At 40.3% G+C, this 20000-nt stretch overlaps 1 protein-coding gene across 2 annotated transcripts in view; it reads left to right on the plus strand.

The window, feature by feature from the left end:
* The window catches only part of NELL1 (neural EGFL like 1), an 879943-nt gene that overhangs the window by 185294 nt on the left and 674649 nt on the right, over positions 1–20000 (plus strand). For both annotated transcript variants that reach the window (XM_045484781.1, XM_045484782.1), the window contains exons 6-9: positions 9595–9667; positions 10284–10366; positions 17036–17170; positions 18111–18213. In XM_045484781.1, the coding sequence (XP_045340737.1) occupies positions 9595–9667; positions 10284–10366; positions 17036–17170; positions 18111–18213 (394 nt within the window). The remainder of the gene's footprint in view (positions 1–9594; positions 9668–10283; positions 10367–17035; positions 17171–18110; positions 18214–20000) is intronic.

Raw genomic sequence — 20000 nt, forward strand, 5'->3', positions numbered from 1 at the left:
AACTGTAATATATGTTCAACAATTAACATAGGTAGCTGGATGATCGCAAAATGGCATAGTAGGCAGCTAGCTCTGAGCCTCTGTCCCTCTGTAGAAACATAAAAAATAAGCAGGAATTGTCAGAACCAATTTTGTTAAAATTTAGGAAAATAGTCAAAGGTTTAAAGCAAACTAAGTAAATTCTCAATCAAGAATAAATGCAACATTAAAGTAGTAGGAAAGCTTTGTGATATCTTTTTATCCTTGCCTCATACTGGTCATAGCTCAGTGGCATCTCATTGTCGGTCTGTGTTCTCAGTGTGGGACAGTGGTCCCTGATTCTGGAGGGAGCGGAGACCTTATTTACATATCATGAGGTATATCCATTCTGTATGGAACTACCTGAAGGACTGGTACGAGACACTTGTCTAAGAACTCTTCTGGGTCAGGAAAGTGGCAGGTGTTGCCTGAAAATATTGCAAATGTAACAAATAATTTGCAGCTGCTTCAGGAAAGAAGTGCTGTTGACACATAATAGACCACATAAAGCCAGGATGAAATGCTAAGGAGAGAGAGTCTTTGGGAAATCATGGTATTGAACAGCACCTGTGCATAGAAAGTGCACATGCATTGTCCAAAGCCAAATACATGTTCAGAAAAGGCTCAGACACTCTAAGCTGGGTCTTTGGGCTGATCTCCAGGATTAGTGCAAGCATGTCTAAGTATTAAAGGAGAAGGCATCCAGTATCTCTTTCCCTTCCTCCTTCTATTTCCCTCCCTTTCTCCATCTCCCTCTCTCCCTCCCTCTCTCTCTCCCTCTCTCCCTCCCTCCCTCTCTCCCTCCCTCCCTCCCTCTCTCTCTCTCTCCACCTTCACTCCTCTCCCTTTGCTACTCTGCCTCCCCCCCCTTCTCCTTCTAGCATTCAAGAAAGTCAGTCTAAAAACTATATGAACACAAGCTCAGGACCAGGCAAGATAAGGAATATAGTCTCTTTAAAAAAAAAAATTGGGAAAGTCCTTTAACAAATGCACTGCTAGAGCATTCAACAATAAAACAAAACCAAAACCCAGGAATCCCTGGAGAAGGGAGAGAATTCTCTTTCTAGATCTCAAGTCACTATAGTATTCAAATGGCCAGTGTTTAAATAAAATCACAAGGTATTGCCATTCACAGGAATGAAATAGACCAAAACCAACTCTGTGCAAGCCTGGACAGTGGACTTACTAGATAAGATTTTAAAACCACCATACTAAATGGGCTTAAGGAGCTATAAAGGAAAACATACATGAAGAACTAAGAAGTTAGGAAAATTAGGTATGAATACATGAGAATATCCATGAAGAGACAGGAATTATAAAAAGGAGCCAGACAGATAGTCTGCAGCTAAGAAGTACAACTGAAATGCGAAATTGACTAGAAGAAAGATTTGGGCAGGCTGGAGCATCACTGGACTTGAAGATAAGACCATTGAAATTAACCATTGTGAGCTGCAGAAAGAAAAATGTGGGTTCCGGGAGATGAATCCGTTTGAAATCATTCTACCACTACCACACGCTTTCCCACGACACTGCCTCCACTGCCTTCATCACTTTTAGTGTGGTCTCAAGTACAGGCAGGGCTGACTTCATGGGCAGTTGACCTGTGCAGTCCCATGGGGTGCTAAACTTAGAAGGCCTGTGATGGGCTTCATTCTCTGCTGTTGCTGTCTTTAACATTTCAATAAATTTTGAACAAAGGGCTCTGCCAATTACGTAGTTGGTCCTGAATATAACTCATGTGGGTGTTTATTAGTGACACACTCTAGATTGTAAGCTTTACCAGAGTGAGAACTGGGTCTGTGTTATTCAGCAAGTGCTTTGAATAGGACAAGATTGGGGCTCCTGGGTGGCTCAGTCGGTTGAGCATCCAACTTGGGCTCAGGTCATGATCTTACGGTTCATGAGTTTGAGCCCTGTGTCGGGCTCTGTGCTGACAGCTTGGGGCCTGGAGCCTGCTTCGGATTCTGTGTCTCCCTCTCTCTCTGCTCCTCCCCTGCTCACACTCTGTCTCTCTTTCAAAAATAAAGATTAAAAAAAAAAGAGAGAAGAGTACAAGGTATGTGGTTGGCAGACAACATACTCTGAAGTACAGACTACAAATCTGTCCTATTCCTGGCAGAGTGGCCAAGTTTTCTCTCACAAAAGTAATGCAGTTTATATAAGAATACATATTAAAAGCACTTAACGCTTAGAGGGTTACAACACGCATCCTCCCTCTTTCTTGGTTACACATTTAATACTCGCTGTGTGCTTAACATTAACACTACATTGTAGAAGTGATTGGCACTTTTCCTGCCTTTGAGGGACTTCGGTTTCAGTTAGGAGCTGGTAATTAAGTAAGAGAGGGAGAGTGGTAAGCTTGCTGAGTGTTGCCTTGTAGCTGTCAGGAACCTTGTGCTTAAGAGCCCAGCTACCTGATACGGGCAGAAAACACAAGGAGTGTTCATAGACTGAATCATTTTGCTGCAGAGGTGGGTTGTAGGTGGTGGAAGAGTAGACAGTTATTGAATGCTTCCTGCATTCTCTCTCTTGTCTGCCCTACATATATTCTCTCTGTTAATTACATTTCATCTGCAGAGCATCCTAATGAGGTAGCTATTATCCGAACTGTATAGATGAGACAATGGGACTTGGGGGTTGAGCAACTTGTCAGTCTTACATAGTTTGTGAGTGATAGAAATGGGATTTAAACTTAGCCTCCCCCCCACCTCCATCGAGCTTATGCTCGCTCATTCATTCATTCATTCATTCAACATCTATTTTTTAGGCTTACTTACCCCGTTCTAGTAACTGTTAGATGGTGAACACATTTCACTTCTCAGCGTCCCGTGGAGGAGACACACCCTGTTGTCTTTTTCTGGAGCTCCAGCCCAAAGGTACCAGTGAGAAGCACCAGAAGGGGTTTTCCAGTTCCACCCTGATCCTCTCATTAGGGAGCAATGTGATTCTCCTTGTTGTCCAACAAAGTAGCCTCATCAAATGGCTTTTTCGAAGGAACTTTTCAAAACTCCTCTCCCCCGTAGAATTTTATCTGTCAGTCAGTGCTTCTGGCCATCCTTTGGTGAGATGGCACCGGTAAGGGTAACATGTCAGTGTCTCTTTATAGAAACATTATCTTGATCAATCCACTGCTGCAGAAATCTCCCTTTCTGTAAAAGAGGCAGGCATCCTTTAAGTGAGGCTATCTTCAGGCTTCTAATTTATATTTATCTTGTAAAAGTTGCCTCCTGGGTCCAAGAACCACGCCTGCTTTATTGCTCCAGAACTAAATATGCTTAGTATTGTATTTTTAGGTTAAATACATATAGATGTATTTTTAGGCTAAAATAACATCATTCTCTGTTTTAAATATTAATATGTCGCTTCATAGGCAAAGTAAAAGCAAAATCTCCTCCTTTGTCAAACCTAATTTCTGGGTGCTGGTGGATCCTTGTGGATAGTGCAGTAAAAGTGCTCCTGCTGAAAAAGAGGGGGAGGAAATCACACTTGGTGTCTGGCCCAGGAGCCTTTAGCATGAGGTGATTCCCATCAGAGATCCAGAACACAGGGTGGGGATTTCTTCCTTTCAAGATTGCATCCATAGGAGAAAATAGGTGATTGGTAGTGACAGGCTTCTCTGAATCTTCTGATTGTCAAAGATTTTCATTATTGAGATGGTTGACTACCACTCCATTTCCTTTTGATCAGTTCTGAGCTGATTATGCTGTTATTATTCAGAGGGTAAAGAAAGAACAAGTTTAGGTGACTCACAGTGAGCTACAGGATGCTTCAGTGGTTTGGGTGTTCTTACATTATTTCCATCCCAAGGCCATTCACTGAGGCCAAGACTCACTCTGTCTCTCTCTCTCTCTCTCTCTCTCTCTCTCTGTCCCTTGGATTTGGGTTTGAAACCTTTCCCTTACCTGGACATCACTGTCTCCTTAACAGCTGAGCTGTCAGTGGGAAGTGAAATTGATTACAATTTTTTTTTTTTTAATGCCACAGCTGTTGTTTCTTACCTCAGCTGGTTCCCATAATTCCACAGATGGTAAACATATGTTTATAGGCACAGAGGAAAAGAAGCTATATTGGATTCCTCCCTCTCTAATTTTTATTTTTCCTTTCATGCAGAAAGTCAAAGTCACAGAGCTGGGGAATCTTATACATTTGTAGATTAATATTTCTGTGCATTAAGACTTTGGAAACAGCAGGACAGCTAATGATATGCTAATGAGCTGACAGTTTTTATTGATCGTAATGAAAGTCGACAAGTGTCTTTCTTGGCTTTTATGCAAGCTGGAATATTTTATTAACTGTCTTCAGGGCAGAAATACATAATTGGTTGCATTTTGAAAATCTTCCTTGTGAGTTTCTCAGGTCTTACTTTTTGTCAGCCTGTTGCCAAAGCTTGGGTCCTTGCCAGTTTATAAACAGAACACATCTTCATCCATATATTTACATGCCCAGCAGGAACTCTCCCCACCCCCTTTCCCTTTCAAAGCAATTTGTTTCAATGTTTTAGCATACAAAAAGAGAACCATTTTCTTCAATGTAAACAGAGATCTGCAGGGAAATAAGAGCTTTAAAAAAGAATTAGCATTTGTTTGGTTGCAAAGCTGCTTATATTTCTATCAGAAAGCTCTGAATGTTAGAAGGGTTTGCCTAATCTTAGTTATTCCATACAGAAGAGGGTCCTAATGGTATAATTTTTTCTAATCTTTATTGCATCTTCGTAGATTTCTTCCTGTGAAATGAGAAGTGTTCTTGGAACAATGGAAATGATGGGCATTCATTCCCGAAACAAAAACTCATAATGTACAACCTACCTGGTGCAAATTTATTTTGCAGTGCATGGTGAGCTGAGTACAGGAGGTAGAGGGTGGCAACAGGTGGTTTCAACAAAGAAAAAAACATTATCCACTTTTCCTCTTTCCATCGGTACTAAGAGTGAAAGTTTATTAATTTGGGCTTTGCATCTTAGGGATTTATTTAGACTCTCAGCTTGGCTGAAGTTTAACATTGCAAGACCGATGAAAAAACGGATTGTTTAGCAAATTAATAGTGTAAATAAGATTGCAGAGGAAGATACTGGCTACCTAAAAGGATCTCTGTTTGCCAGCACTGAAAAATTATTTCAGCAAACTGTTACATCTAATGCAAATAATTTATGTGCAGTTGATTAAGTATCCATTAACGCAATTAAGGTAGAACCTCGTTTTGATAACAGGACCTTGTTGTAACAACATCTTGTTAGCTCATGTAACTATGAGACTTTCTCAAATGATCTATTTTCTCCTTAATCCATGTTGGTATGGTTTAGCACTGGTAATGGAGTTAGTAGGCCTGTAGTTAATGGCCTAGGATTAAGGTGTCCTTTAGGAAAGCTATTTAGTGTCAAAGCCTTAGGTTTTTCATAGGTCAAATGACCAGGTGATATGGCCCTGGATCAGGAGTACTCATTGGGTGTATCAAAGTCACCTCAGAAGCTTTTTCAAAATTTATATGATGTTCTCCCTAATCTCTAAAATTCTAATATGCACCCCAATTGTTTATTATTTATTTTTGAGATAGAGAATGTGAATAGGGATGGGCCAGAGAGATGGGGAGACAGAGGATCTGAAACAGGATCTGTGTTGACAGCAGAGAGCCCCATGTGGGGCTCTAACTCACAAACAGATCATGACCTGTGCCAAAGTCTGATGCTTAACTGAGCCACCCAGGCGCCCTCGTATCCCTATTTTAAAAACCTGATACCCTACAAGATAATTTACAGGTGTACCAGCTCTGAAAATATTGTTCAATATTATATAATTAATAGGTTTTAGGAATTTGATGCTTTTAAAGTGTTTTTTGTGCCTGCTATGTGAAATATACTGCAACAGGGAGTACAAGAGGACCTAGAGATGAAAATATGATTTTGCCTTCGTGGTGTCTATAATCTAATAATTCTGTTGACTGGTATTCGATTCCAAATCACTGAGGTTTTATTCATATATTAGGATGTGGATGCTGTTTTCACCACTGTGATTTTTTTTTTTTTATAAATGTTTCAACGTTTTTATTTTTTATTTTTGGGACAGAGAGAGACAGAGCATGAACGGGGGAGGGGCAGAGAGAGAGGGAGACACAGAATCGGAAACAGGCTCCAGGCTCTGAGCCATCAGCCCAGAGCCCGACGCGGGGCTCGAACTCACGGACCGCGAGATCGTGACCTGGCTGAAGTCGGACGCTTAACCGACTGCGCCACCCAGGCGCCCCAACCACTGTGATCTTTTAATGAGTAAACCCTCTTGCTCCTTGCCCCTCTCCACCCCCTCCCCACCCCCCCCAAAGAAAATCTACAAATGACTGACAAAAGAGCAGGGTTTTTCAAAGTGGGGCCTTTTGACTTTTCATCAGAATCATCTTGGGTAGCTTTTAACTATCAAGGTTCCAGGGCCCGCTCCAATCCTACTGAAACAGAATTTCAGGGGTAACCCAGGAGTCTGAATGTTAAACGCAAGGTTATTACTCAAACTCAAGGTGTTTACTCAAGGTGATTATTAAGACACTCAAAGTTTGAGAAACACTGCCATGACATATGTGAAACACAACATAGGTCTGAAAAAATGAGATCAAGTGAGGTCAGCTAATACATGCCCTACTAGAGTTGCCTTTTTTCAGTTACGTGTAAGTACATTTAAAGTTAAATAAGAACTAATAGAAATTCTGCTTATTCTTATTTCATCTTTGGGAGAAGTTGCAGCACTTGAAGGCATGTTATCTATAGAAATCCTCATAGATGACTTTTCTGTGAGAGATAAGACTGAGCTTCTATATAGGCTTATACTTTATGAAACTCTTCTCATTCTTTGAAGAAAACCCCATGCTTAGCAAATGCTGCTTTTATTGACAAACATCCAGGTACGGAAGAGTTCATATGGCACCTTAATGCCCAAGACCTTCTGATGCTTGTTCTGGGGATGGTGCTAGGATGGATACACACACACACACACACACACACACACACACACACACTCACTCACTCACTCACACACTCATACACACACACATACATGCTCAGACTTCTTTGGGTTACAGTTGGTATTGTATAGTGTATTGCCATCCTTCTTTTAGTCTAGCATAGAATTACATCCATTCAAATAAATCACATTTCCATCTTGATTTATTTGGCAAGAAGAAGTGTTCATGCCACTATTGGGCTGACCCTGATTGCCTTTCCTTAGAAAAAAAAACAAGTGCTTTGAGTTTTGGTGTTAATGGGCATTGAGAAGTCCTCAGCTCTTATTTCTGTTTGCGATCAAGTCAACACCATTGACCTTGACCTAATGATCTGTGTAACACCCCTGTGTGGTTCAGGTTAAAAGTAGAAAGGCAGAAGTGATGATGGAGGCAGGCAGAAGGAAGGCGTGGGGGAGGCCATTTGTAATTTACAGTGTAACTAAAGTCAGTATTCAATTTAAAAAAAATAGGAAAAGGAAAACTGATGTACGTTCTAAGTTATGTTGCTACAGAGTGAGTGGAGGGATATCGTTTTCAAATGTATTTTCCATTCGTTCTTAGAAAGGCAATTAATACTGTGACAAGCGTGCCATAGGTTTCTCAGTGCCATTTCCATGAATGTTGTAGGCTTTTCTGATGAATAGGTAATAGATGGTCCTGATCCTTCCTGGTACTTATGCTTTCTTCACTTTCATGTCTCGTAGGGTGATCAGTTGTCCCCGTGTGCCCAGGAGTCTCTTGTAGCACTGGAAGTCTTGTGTCCTGGAAACTGTAAATCCTGAGCATACCTGGATAGTTGATTACTATGAATTTATCCGTATTCAACTTATTCAGATCAGACAGATGTTGTCTAATGTGTCGCTGCATTCTCTGTAATGGTCTTTGGTGGAAATTTATAGCTTTTCTAATTTTTTGTTTAACTTGAAAGGTAGTGAAAGCATAGAAACTAAATTGTGACAATTTCAGTTTGGATGCCTGTTTTACGGACTAAGCACTTGAATGTTGGAAGGATCTTTAGTTTTTGCATCCAGGCTTTTTTTCCAGATGAAGCAACTGAAACTCAGAGAAGGCGGTTGACTTACTGTTTCAAGTTCACTCAGCTCGAGATGAATCCAGAATTGGAGCCCAGGTCTCCTGACTTCCAATCCCATGCTTTTCTCATATTTTTCAAATGTGTTTGAAAAGTATCCTGGGTACTTAGAGGCATTAGCTTGCTTTGAGAAACTGAGCAGTTTTGTACTAGCAAGAAGCTGATTGACTTCCATGGTGCTCTATCAATTGCTGTCTGGAATCCTCCTGCTAGAGACTATGAATTCATATTGAGGACCTGGTGGCAGGGACTTCCACCCGTGGGGTGGTTGTCTCCTCTTGTAATCACAAATACTCCATCATCCTCGAAGAGGAAGCAGTTAGTAAATGTATCCAATTCTGAGGGAGAGGTCCTATGATCCTGTTAATTCTGTTAATGTTTCCCATTCATAATCTACCTTGAAATAGTATGCAGAAAACAGCATTTGCTAATGACTTTCTGCTTAGAAGATGAACAGATAAATGTAAACCCCCTCTTAAAGACTTGTGGCATGATCTTAGGCCTTTATTTTATTTATGGATTAATCTCAGTATTCTGAACTAGGTCCCACGTCTTTCATCTGTTCTGTAACATTTCTTCCATCAACTCAGGAAGAAAAAAAAAAAATCCCTAAAGCCAGAATCTTGATATTCAACTTAAAAAATCCAAAGGCCAAGTCAGTATTTACAGTGCAAGATGGCAACCCCAATGACTTTCTTAAATCAGGGCTGTTCTTCCTGACTAAGTTAGAGAGTTAAAAGGCCACTTTTTACAGTGAGATGTTGAGTAAGTTTTAAGACTCACCAACAAAAAATCATAATAATCAGCAGAGAACAAATATTGTTAAGCAATTCTCTCCATGTCTAATTTTCTTTCCTTGATTAAATGAATCAGTAAAATTTTTAGTCTAATATGTTTCTATTGTTCACTGCTGCTTAAAAAATCCTCTAAGTCAGCAAAATTTAATGTTCCAGAATGACTAAGGTTTTGGAGGAATTTTTATTGCATCAGTGCCTTTTTGGTTCAATAGTTTTTTTTTTTTTTTTTAAATGTCTTATTTATTTTGATTGAGTGAGGGAGGGAGAGAGGGAGGGGCAGAGAGAGAGAGGGAGAGAAAGAATCCCAAGCAAGCCCAGTGTTGTCAGTGCGGAGCCTGACCTGAGGCTGGATCCCATGGACCACGAGATCATGACCTGAGCCAAAATCAAGAGTTGGATGCTTAACTGACTGGGCCACCCAGGTCCCCTTGTCTAATAGTTTAAGAACAGTCACTGGTAGATCCTTAGTGTTGTAATGTCATTAGCAACAACTCGTGGCAACTAATGACAGCTTTCTCAAGATGAATGTAGTTTCCAAGATGTCTGGAGGAGGATGGTTTGGAGTAGTAGTTCATTGTGGACTAAGGGAGACTTACCTTTTGAATGAAGATAGCAGTGTTGTAAAAAATCATGTGCATATGACTGCACAGCGGCCATTGGAACTGGTAACTATAATCTTGATCACCACCTCTCTCTTCTGTTATCAAGGGAATCATCCAAGATGGGAAAATCATCTTTATGCCAAATGGATACATAACTCAATGTCCGAACCTAAATCGCAGTAAGTAGCAGCTTGAAGCATTTATGAATTTTTAATATTATATAACTCACTGATAATAAACATGTCACACAAAGTGTAAAAAATGTTGACTTCTGAGGTAGTGGAATAGGGAGGTAAGTTATTGTCTATATTGTATAGTTCTGTGTCTTTGAAGTTTTAAAAAAGCTTATGTGTTGATAGGATTACCATTTGAAGGTAAGAAAAAGTACATTAGCAGTTGGGGTTCTGTAGATAGAGGAAGATAGGTTTAATATGCTAGTATTTATAGTGAACAATGATTTAAATAGCTTGGCTTAGATGTGAGTTTACTTTCTCCACTTTTACAACAATTCACATTTTTTCAGTCGTATCTCAGTAAAAATGAGGACTTAATTTCAATTTAAAAATTTCCCATTGCCTTTTCAGTTAACAGTTCTTTTTTCCAGTTCCTTTCTTTCTTCTCGTTAATAAAAGGAAAAGATGTAGACCTGAAATCCTTGGTGATTTCACTCCAGTTGCAATGTAATACTTAACCAGAAAAGCAAAAAGCCTTGGACATAGCCAAGCAACTACTGTTGTAAAAATTTCTTTATTGTATTAGCACTTTCTCAACATTTCTTATATTTTCTCTATTGAGCTTGTCCAACTTGCAGTGATTTCTTAAGCCTGGTGCAAGGAATAATGGATTTGCAAGAGCTTTTGGCCAAGATGACTGCAAAAGTAGGTATCTTAATTTCACTTGTGATGTTTCATTTCTTTCTCCATCCTATCTGGAATTTCCAGTGATATGCTATAATGGAAACATTTTTAGCCTTGGCATTTGCAGTATGTTACTGTGGAAATGGTTTATTCTTACTTGAAATAAGGCTACCTATAGTGAACATAACCGTTTAGCTCTTTGATACTATTAGGCTGCATCAAGATGTTTACTTGAAGAATGTTTGGAAGAAAGAGGCCCTGGGAGAGGAAAAGGAATTTGCGTGCTGGCCATCAAACTAGTAACACTGAGATGATATATGGTCAGAGGTACTGCTGCTCATAAGCTAATGCATTTTAGATGTCAGAATAATTGCCAATAATCAGAAGGGGCAAAAGAGCCATTGTTAGCAACAGATGATTGTCACCAGAAGGCATTATATCACATTTCTAAGATGTGATTCATTTCGGGACTGGTCCTGAGTTAAAGAGTGGAGGAGGCAAAGTTTGCCTTCTCACACATTCGGTTTTATAATTGTGAGTGTTTGCAATGGATCATCCACTTCACAGGCATCTTTCAAGGATCTGTTATTTGCCAGGTACTGCGTCAGGCACAAAGGAGGCAATAATGAGCAAGACATTATTTCTCTCCCAGAAGCTGTTCATATTGAGTGGCGGACACAAAAATGTAAATTATTATGGGCTTTAATATATAACGTTCAGACTCATAATGAAAAGCCCTGAGCCTTGTGGAGAAAGGCACTGAATAAATAGAAAATGTGGCTAGTGCCGTTGTTATGATACCAATCAGTCGTGGACCTAAGTCCTGGCCTAGGGTGAAGAAAGAATTAGGCTGGGCTTAAGAGACATTATTATGCTCTGCAAAAGGAAGAATTTTAATAACCGTGAAAATGATACATTAATCTTGTTGCACCAGTGGCTATGACTGCTGCCAGCCATCAACCATGGCACAGGGGAAAAAAAAACCAAAAACTGGTGGGTAGGTAAGTGTTCGGGCAGGGGGGTAGGGCTGTGTTTTGGACCCGATGGTTGTGCTGCTGAAGATCAGGTTTCTCTTTCAAACTAGGTTTTTGGCTAAGTCCCCTTTTGTCTGGAAAGGAGAGACAGAACACTTTCGTAAGAGAACCTGGGACTTGAGAGCTGAAACATGCACTTTTCACTTCAGCATACAGTGGAAATGCGAATTGCAGCCAATTATTTGCCTTCCCAGCTTGTGGTATATAGAGGCTTGTATTTTATATCGTCTGGAGCAGCTTGATCACAATAGCATTAATTATATTTTAGCTTGCCACCAAATTTTTGGAATGAGAAATACGCCACTCAGTCTCAGGTGATTGTGGTTTCCCAGCTTCAACGATGCCCCTTTCTTTCTTGTTCTTTCCTTTTGCAGGGATGTCATTTTTCTCTTTTTAGCCATATGTTATCTAGGAGCCACATTGAGCTCTGACCTCCAAACAGTATTATGTAAAATGGGCGTTTGTGAGGCTGGAGATATCTAATTGTGGGCAATGGCAAGCAGAAAATGGTTTCACCCACCTTCTAAACCCCGCCTCTGGCACTTTGGAAGATTTATAAGTCTGTCTCTTCCAAACCATGAATAGAATTATAATTAGAAAACCGAGGACTTCCATTTTCACTGCAGAATTTTGGAATGTGTAATAATCAATAAGAGGAGAGCTGGTAAACTTTTTCTGTAAAGGGTTAGCTAGTTGATTTTAGGCTTTTCAGGCCAAGAGGCAAAATAGAAAATATTATGTATATACTTGTTTAATCACTTAAAATGCAACTATTGAAAAATGTAAAAATCATTCTTAGCTCGCAGGCCATATGAAAAGGAAGGGTGGGCCAGGTTTCGTTCATGGGCCCTAATTTGTCAACCCCTGATTTGGAAGAAGCTGGAAAGTCAGTCGTACTAGGGAATATTTATTGAGTATTTTCTATGTGTTAGATATAATGCTTAAATGTTTTATATTCCCTGTCACTTTAACCTCACAACAGTCCTGTGAACTGGGATTGATTTATTAGCCCCCTTCCCAGATGAGAAGACTGAGTTCCAGGAATGTTCTGTGACTTTCCCCAAGACAACGGATGGCAGAACTGGGATTCAAACTCGAATTCTGAAAGCTGCATCATAACTGATGCAGTTGGAGAAGGGAGGACTGGAAAGAGAAACAAGATATAAAGAAGGAATGACTAATGGAGAGAGGGAGTTTGGGGATGGAGGGATCAGTGAGAACAATGGGCAAGTGGAAGAGAGGAATGTGTGTTCAGATGGTAACTTGGCAGTGAAACATGCACATAGAGCTTATAGTAGCTTTTGGAGGGGGAAGGTCAGGGCAAGAACAAAGCCCCTGAACTCACTCTTTTGGTTACAGTTGATTGCTTTCCCTGGGAATCCGTGACATTTTGAGTCCTGGTGTGTGCCAGGACCATCCAGGGCCACCTTACATTACATGATCTCCTTAAAGGTTTTCAGATCTTAAAGTCTGCTCAGAATCAAACTGCAAACCTAGGATGGGCCAGGTGAACTCTCATCAAATAATTCTTGAAGAATTCTCACAGAAGATCTTTCCCTCTTGCCTGTGCCAATGTCTGAACAGGAAGGTCTTCTTTCTGTGCCTCGTGGAAGCCTTGTCTCCTTTTTGTTTACTCTTAAACTGAGGATACAGGCCTTTGGGGTCGCATCTTCATGTAGGAGTTTCCTTTAAGACATCCCAGCATGGGCAGACCCTGTTCCCTAACTCCTCTTCTCTGCATCCTATGCAGCCATCAAGGTGGGTGCCTGGGGGCTCATTGACCTTTCTCCAGTTGCTGGTTCCCTGTAGGTAAAATGGTGACAATAATTTTTGATTTTGTAATGATCCCATGAGTCCAGGCAAGTGAGATTTGAAGGCCTGCTTTTGTGTATGGCACACAATAGGCATTCAGTAAGCTGTAGCTGTTCATTTTGTATTATTAAACCTAGATAGAAATAGGCAGCCATGAGGGGAAGATGGTCCTTAAGAAAATGTACACCTTGCCCAGTGGCTTGGCGTCACTAAGCCTGGCAAAAGCCACAAGTTGCTCTTGGGGTCCTGGTCTAGAGGTAGGTGCCAGGAGGCCTTGGAAAGCAGAAAGTCTTTACACTTGTGTGCTAGTAGGAGCCATGGAATCCTACCAGAGAGGAAACCCAGTGCACAAGCTGGACAGGAGTTGGTAACCATAATCACATCAAAAAGATGCAGACACCAGATCCGCCCAGGGGTCTGCCCAGTGGTCTGCCCCAGAAGACTTGCTCTTTCTTTTTTCTTTGGGGGGGGGGGGTGGTGGTGCTTGAGAATGACCACGACCTTGCTGAATACGGACCATATCATGGGAGCAGCTTGTATGCGCTTTCAGGTAATATGTCAGGGTACATAAGAGCCCTCTTGAAAAATTCTGGCATTCTGGCAGGATTAACCTTTTTCCAGGTAGAGAAGGTACAGGGAAGCTGTCTTCTGTCATTTTCCCTAAGCCATCCACAAGAGACCACCAGTCCCTGGCTTCCTCTGGGGCTACCCCATTGCTGGGCCACGTATATTGTGGCTTGCTCTTTCTTGCATCCCACCTGTGCTGGAATCACATTCAGCCTCCAAGCTCAGGAAGATGAGAACACTGGAGACTGGGAATTTCTTGATTATTTCTGTTTCAGTCTTTGGCAAATCTGTTTATGCAAACCAAGCAGCACTTGGAATAGCATTTCAGCTTGTAACATATTTAATTTTGAGATTTTCATTGTTTTGAGAAACTCAATAGTGATTTTTTTTTAGTGAAGCTTAAACGTTTAACACAGCGAAATATTTTTTCCCTTCCATTTAACAAATGCCAAATAAATAGTATTTCAAAGAAAAAAAAAGTGCGACTAATGTACTCTGATCCATTCACTGACCTCTTACGTGAAAAAGACCTCTGATGTCTGTCTGTGAATGTGCAGAGTTAAGAATAAATGATTCTGTCCATGGTTGCTTAGATAAATACATGAACAAAGGTAAGACTGAATAGAGATGTGGATTTGCTACTGGATCTATTTTGGATCTGTAGACATTCTTGGAGAAAATGGCAGGTAGTGTGGAAATAGCTTTTGAAAATGACTTTGTGTAAATTCAGCATGCTAATACCAGTGACAGAAATTGTAATTCATTTTTTGATTCAGAGTTGTTTTCTCCTTTATTGTTCCAGTATTTAGCAGGGTTGGGGGAAAGGAAGGTAAAGTTAAATGCCTTTGACAAATTAGCTTTTTGCCTTATTAGTCTTTGCTTTTGTGTCTATCTCCTGCACTCTTATTACAGAGATAAGGGCTCTTCAGTGTTGTCAAAAAGTCTAAATATGTTAGAAAAGCAAAGACAGAGTTCAGAAGGGAAGCATTTGCCCTGAGAATAGCTTCCATTATATTTAAACCAAGGTTTTCTTGGTACTGACTTTGTAGGTGAGCATAGCTCAGTTTTGTTGGACAGTATGGGAAATTGACAATACTGCCTTTAGGCACATTCCTGGGTGTTCAGGAAACTTGAGCAGTCACAGAATTGCCTTTTGGGTTATTTAGTCTTTAAGAAGTTTCTTGGAGTGATACAGGCGCTAGATTGTTCCAGGTTTTCAGAGTGAGGCTCATTTCTTCTCACAGATAACCCATTCTCAGCCAGTTTTAGTAAGGATGCAGGTATAGCTGAACACTTTTTCAACCCCAAGTCATCCATCAATCACTGCCTTTTGTAGGAACTGTGGGGGCTTTAGAAATGAAGTAAAGGTGATGTGTGATAAGTTGTCATTTCTTATTATCTCTCACCTATATGTGGTTTTACTCACTTGACCTCACCAAACTCTAAGAAGTGTATTTAATGTGTTTCCTAAAGAATTCCCAAAGAGCTTAATTATGATAGATTCCAGAAACTCTAATTAGGCTAGACATTTAAAAGTAATCTGAATTTTTGGAAGATTGTGTATACTGGAGGGGTCACAGGAAGCTAGTATTTCAGGCATAGTTAGCTCTGTTTCTTCAGGGGTGATTTTGGTGCATGCAATTTGTCTAGCATCCTATTTGCTTTTTTCCCTGCCCCTTGGAACTGCCTACAAAAGGCAGAAGAAACAAGTTTTCTTGAGAGATTCTAAAATTTTGGAGAAGGAGAATGAAATAAATGACAACAACAAAGTTTGGAATTCCATTTCGATTCCATTTGTAGAGAGTAGTGCTCAGTGGTGCTGGTGGGAGTAAATGAGAGGAGCATCTATGGAATGGAACCATAATTAGTACAGAAAGATGTTGGGAGTCGTTATTATCCAGGTTCAACCATTATATCTAAAATACTGGCTTGAAACGGTCTTACTTGGCTCAGAGATTGGCGCGATCATCTATATAGGGAAAATACTCAAGACATGGAGGTGTAAGTATGGTTGAGAAGGAAAAGAGAAACTACTTGAAATTTTAGGATGTAGTGGTTGTTTTAGTATATATGCTGCTGAAGGGAGTACAAAAGTAGCGTTTGTTTTTGCAATCAAGGTAGTCTCTAAAGAAAAGGGGGAAATGGTAATAATTCTATCAGATTGAGTTCCACTTGAGTATGTGTGAGATTATACCAAAGTTCAATTTTTTCGTACCATATGTTTGAAGGCAACTGGAGTAGGCTGCATGGAAAGTGATCAAAAGAGGATTGGACTCTTCTCATGATGAGCTCTTCAGTGAACCTGGTGGTGCTGCATGTGGTCAAGAGCAGGTGTGAAGACAGGATAACCTCAAATGTTTGAAGAGAGTAGATTGCTTAGGACAAGTTACAGAGCAAAACTAGGTCAAACAGAAAAAGCGAGGAGAGATTTCATAGTTCACACCAAGAAAGGATGTTTCAAGCATCCAGAGCTAACCCAAAAAAGGTTTTGAAAGATAACGTCCTGCCACTGTAGATGTGCAAAGAGAGGCTGGTGAATCACTGCAAGGGGTTACTTGTCATGACGTTCAAGCTTGAAAACTATTTTCGGATCAGAGATTCTAAGATTCTGTGATTGCTGGTAATAGTTGGGTGACCTAGGAAAATGAAAAAAAGTTTTTCTACAGAATCCCAACCTCACCTGGGGGTTTGGTTGCGTCTTCACCTTTGAACACCAACGTGGATTCCTTGGATGTTCGTCCTGGGGGATCCTGGGCTGGGGAGAAACTAGATCCTTGTATGAATTTCCATTTTCCTTGCCCCAGCTCCCAGTAATTTCTCATAAGAGAGGAAGCAGTGATTTCCCAGCCTAAAAACTGACACTCTAGTGTGTGAACACGGAGAAAATGATGGGAGATTCATGTAAGTGCATCGGAGTTCCTGATTAGATCTCCGGTAAACATTATAATGAGTCCTTGAGAATACATTCATTATGAGTGTTTCTGTGTGGGCTTGAGCTGAAAGCACATATGTTTATGTACACCCATGAGGTCCCTGAGATACAGTTTAATGTCTCATTTGGTACTCATCAGACCATAGTAGCCAATATGTCTTCAATTTAGAATGATTCCACCTCATGTTAAAAAAAAAAAAAAAAAGAATCTGGCTAAGAGTAAGTCAGCTGCTCTGAGCATTTTTTCTTTCTCCTACTTGGCTTGTATTTTTCTTGTTGCTATTAGCTTTGTTAGGACAATGCAACTGAAATAAAGAAATTACACCAAGTTATTCTTCTTTGCAGTTAAATTACGCAGAGACGAGACTTAATCAATTGGAAAACTGTCATTGTGAGAAGACGTGTCAAGTGAGTGGACTTCTCTATAGAGACCAAGACTCCTGGGTTGATGGCGATCACTGCAGGAACTGCACATGCAAAGTAAGCCTCTTTGTAAAAAAAAAAAATACCTTTTTAAGGGAGCATTTTCACTAGTGATTGTGTAATCTGGTCTTGTACTATATAATGCCGACTCTGAGAAGTATGTATGATCTTTTTTCTAAGCCTCTACTTAGCAATCTGAACACTTTTGAAGGGAACCTGGAAAAGTGTCATGTCCTATACAAATACCTGGAAATTACAGTGTGGTTCTATTTGACAACACAGTCTAATACAATCTAACGTTGTTGCTAACAAACTTACTGTTTGGAGTTTGAGGATTAGAGTATCAAAGGGAGGAAGGGACTCTGATTTTCAAGCAGCCTAGCTTTTTAGTCGTTCACAACTTCACAACTTTTCTGTGCTAGAAAAAAATTTAAGAGGAGAGTATAATTAGTTTCTAGATGTTTTTATTATATTTTAGAAGGTGTCCTTCATCTGTTTCAGAGACTTACAAGACTGCCCTGACTTTCAGGGTATCCGTCATTTGTATACTCCATCTGTTTTAGAGAATTCATGAGTACCCCCAAAATTAGTATGTAAACTCTGTGCAGTTGAAATTATTTGATAAATACCTGAAGAATGCCACTGTTTGGGAAAATACATAATGGATTGTTAGAGCCTGCACAATGATTGACAGGGTCTGCAAAAGGTGTCATTTATGTTCTTGTAAAAATAGGCTTTTGTTTTCTGCCTAATCTGCTTAGCCCACACGGGCAGATGGAATGAAGCCAGTGATGTATATCAGAAAAGTAATTGAGGTGGCACAGATTCATTTGGGTTGGAGAAAATACTTCATTTGTGATCTTGGAGTAGACTGGCAATTCCTTCCACTGCTTCTTTTTCCCTGATGAGGTTTCTGGGATGAGATGTGAGCTTCTTCCACAAAGGGAACTTTGAAAGGGCACTTCTGAGATTCCTTTCCCTGTCCTTCCTTCCTCAGAGTGGTGCTGTCGAATGTCGAAGGATGTCCTGTCCCCCTCTCAATTGCTCCCCAGACTCCCTCCCCGTGCACATTGCTGGCCAGTGTTGTAAGGTCTGCCGACGTAAGTACTGACTGAGGGTCGGAGTGGTCCTGTGTAGCTGATGAACATTGATCCCATGAAGTACCAGAAGCTGATACTATATGTATGACAAGAAGAGCTTCTATATTTTAATCAGCTGTGATGTGCAGATACTTTACATAGGCTTTTTTTCTTTTTTAATCCTCATATCAACTCTAATTACTATTCTTCCCATTCTCTGTAGAAGGAACTGGTATTTGAAGGGATTAAGATTAAGTACTTGTCTAGGGTCAAACAACTGGTAATGGGTTGTGTTGATCTGTAAAGTCACAACTCCAAAGCTCCACACGATTTTGTCTCTCATTCTTTTTTTTTTTTAAATTTTTAAAAATTTTGTTTATTTTTGAGAGAGTGAGCGGGCATGAGTGGGGAAGGGCAGAGAGAGAGGGAGACACAGAATTCAAAACAGGCTCCAGGCTCTGAGGTGTCAGCATAGAGCCCAGCATGGGGCTTGAACCCATGAACTGTGAGATCATGACTTGGGCCCCAGTCAGATGCTTAACCAACTAAGCCACACAGGCACCCCTGGTCTCTCTCATTCTGAATGGTGAAGTTGAGGGCCAGATTCGATGTTTAGGCTTTCTGAGGTCTTGGCCAGATTTCCTGTTACTGAAATGCCTTGTTAGAAATTTTGGGATCAACTTCGGTTAAAATATTGACACAGATTCCTTCAAAGTTGATTTGTCCAAGTTAAAGGATTTAAAAATTCTTACTGTTTTGCCAAGGTCACTTATTTCAGATGAAATAGTGAAATGAGCCTGGAGACCAGCAGTAAGAGTAAAAGCTGTCATTTAGAATGCTTGGTATTTGCCAGTTACTATGTAGATGCTTCAATTCTGTTAGCTTATTGACTCCTTACTGCAGTCTTTTTGGGTGAGGATTATTACTCCTGTTTCACAGGAAGCTTAGGGAGGTTAACTTAACCAAGGCTGCAAGCTTGGTAAGTGACAGCGGTGAAATGTGTAACTAGTGATGCCTGACTGAAAGGCCCATTGTCTTTTCATCCAACTATAGGGTCTTCCGTAGCAAGAGTTTAGGTTAGATGCGTGGCATCCTCTGGGTAACACTCACGGTTGTTTCTCTATTAAAAATACCAGTATCATGGGTCTTGAAAACATAGTGGTCTAGCTTTTTGCCAAGAACAGCCTGTCTCCTAATTTGACAGTGGAGGTGGGGATAGCTGGTTTGGTTACAGCAGCCCAAACCTTTCTTGCACTTTTTTCAAAAGGGTCTTTGGAATATTCTTCCTCTTTATGGTTGGCACAGTATACCTATTACTGTGGAAGGTGGTCCTTGGAGTTAATCTAAAAAGAGGGATTTTCTTTTTATTTCGAGCACTTTTGGAAGTCTTGTCTGGCCATACAGGTGGCTTAGGCTTAGGTGCCAAGATGCTGAAATGATACTTTGCTCCCGTGAGGGAAATTTAGGTAGGTATGGATTCTTTTTTTTCAGTTTTGATACTCTGTATAACAGCAGAGGATGAGGGTGAAACACTACTGGGAATTTGTTTAAAAATATGACATACTTTTAGTCTATTATTTTGAGTTTTTTGGATAGATCTGTGAATACAGTCTCGTGGAAGTGGTTGGACATGGGAGTAGATGAGTCCTTCGGCTGTTTGGTGTTTTAACCTTTTGATTTTCTAATTATAAAAGCAATGTATTTATTGTGTAACATTTGAAATCACAGAGAAGAGTAAAGATGATGGAGAAATCTCACAATACCACCATTTGGAAATAGTCATTCTTGAAATTTCAGTGAATTTCATT

Source organism: Leopardus geoffroyi, chromosome D1 (assembly GCF_018350155.1).
Source record: "Leopardus geoffroyi isolate Oge1 chromosome D1, O.geoffroyi_Oge1_pat1.0, whole genome shotgun sequence".
NCBI lineage: Eukaryota > Metazoa > Chordata > Mammalia > Carnivora > Felidae > Leopardus > Leopardus geoffroyi.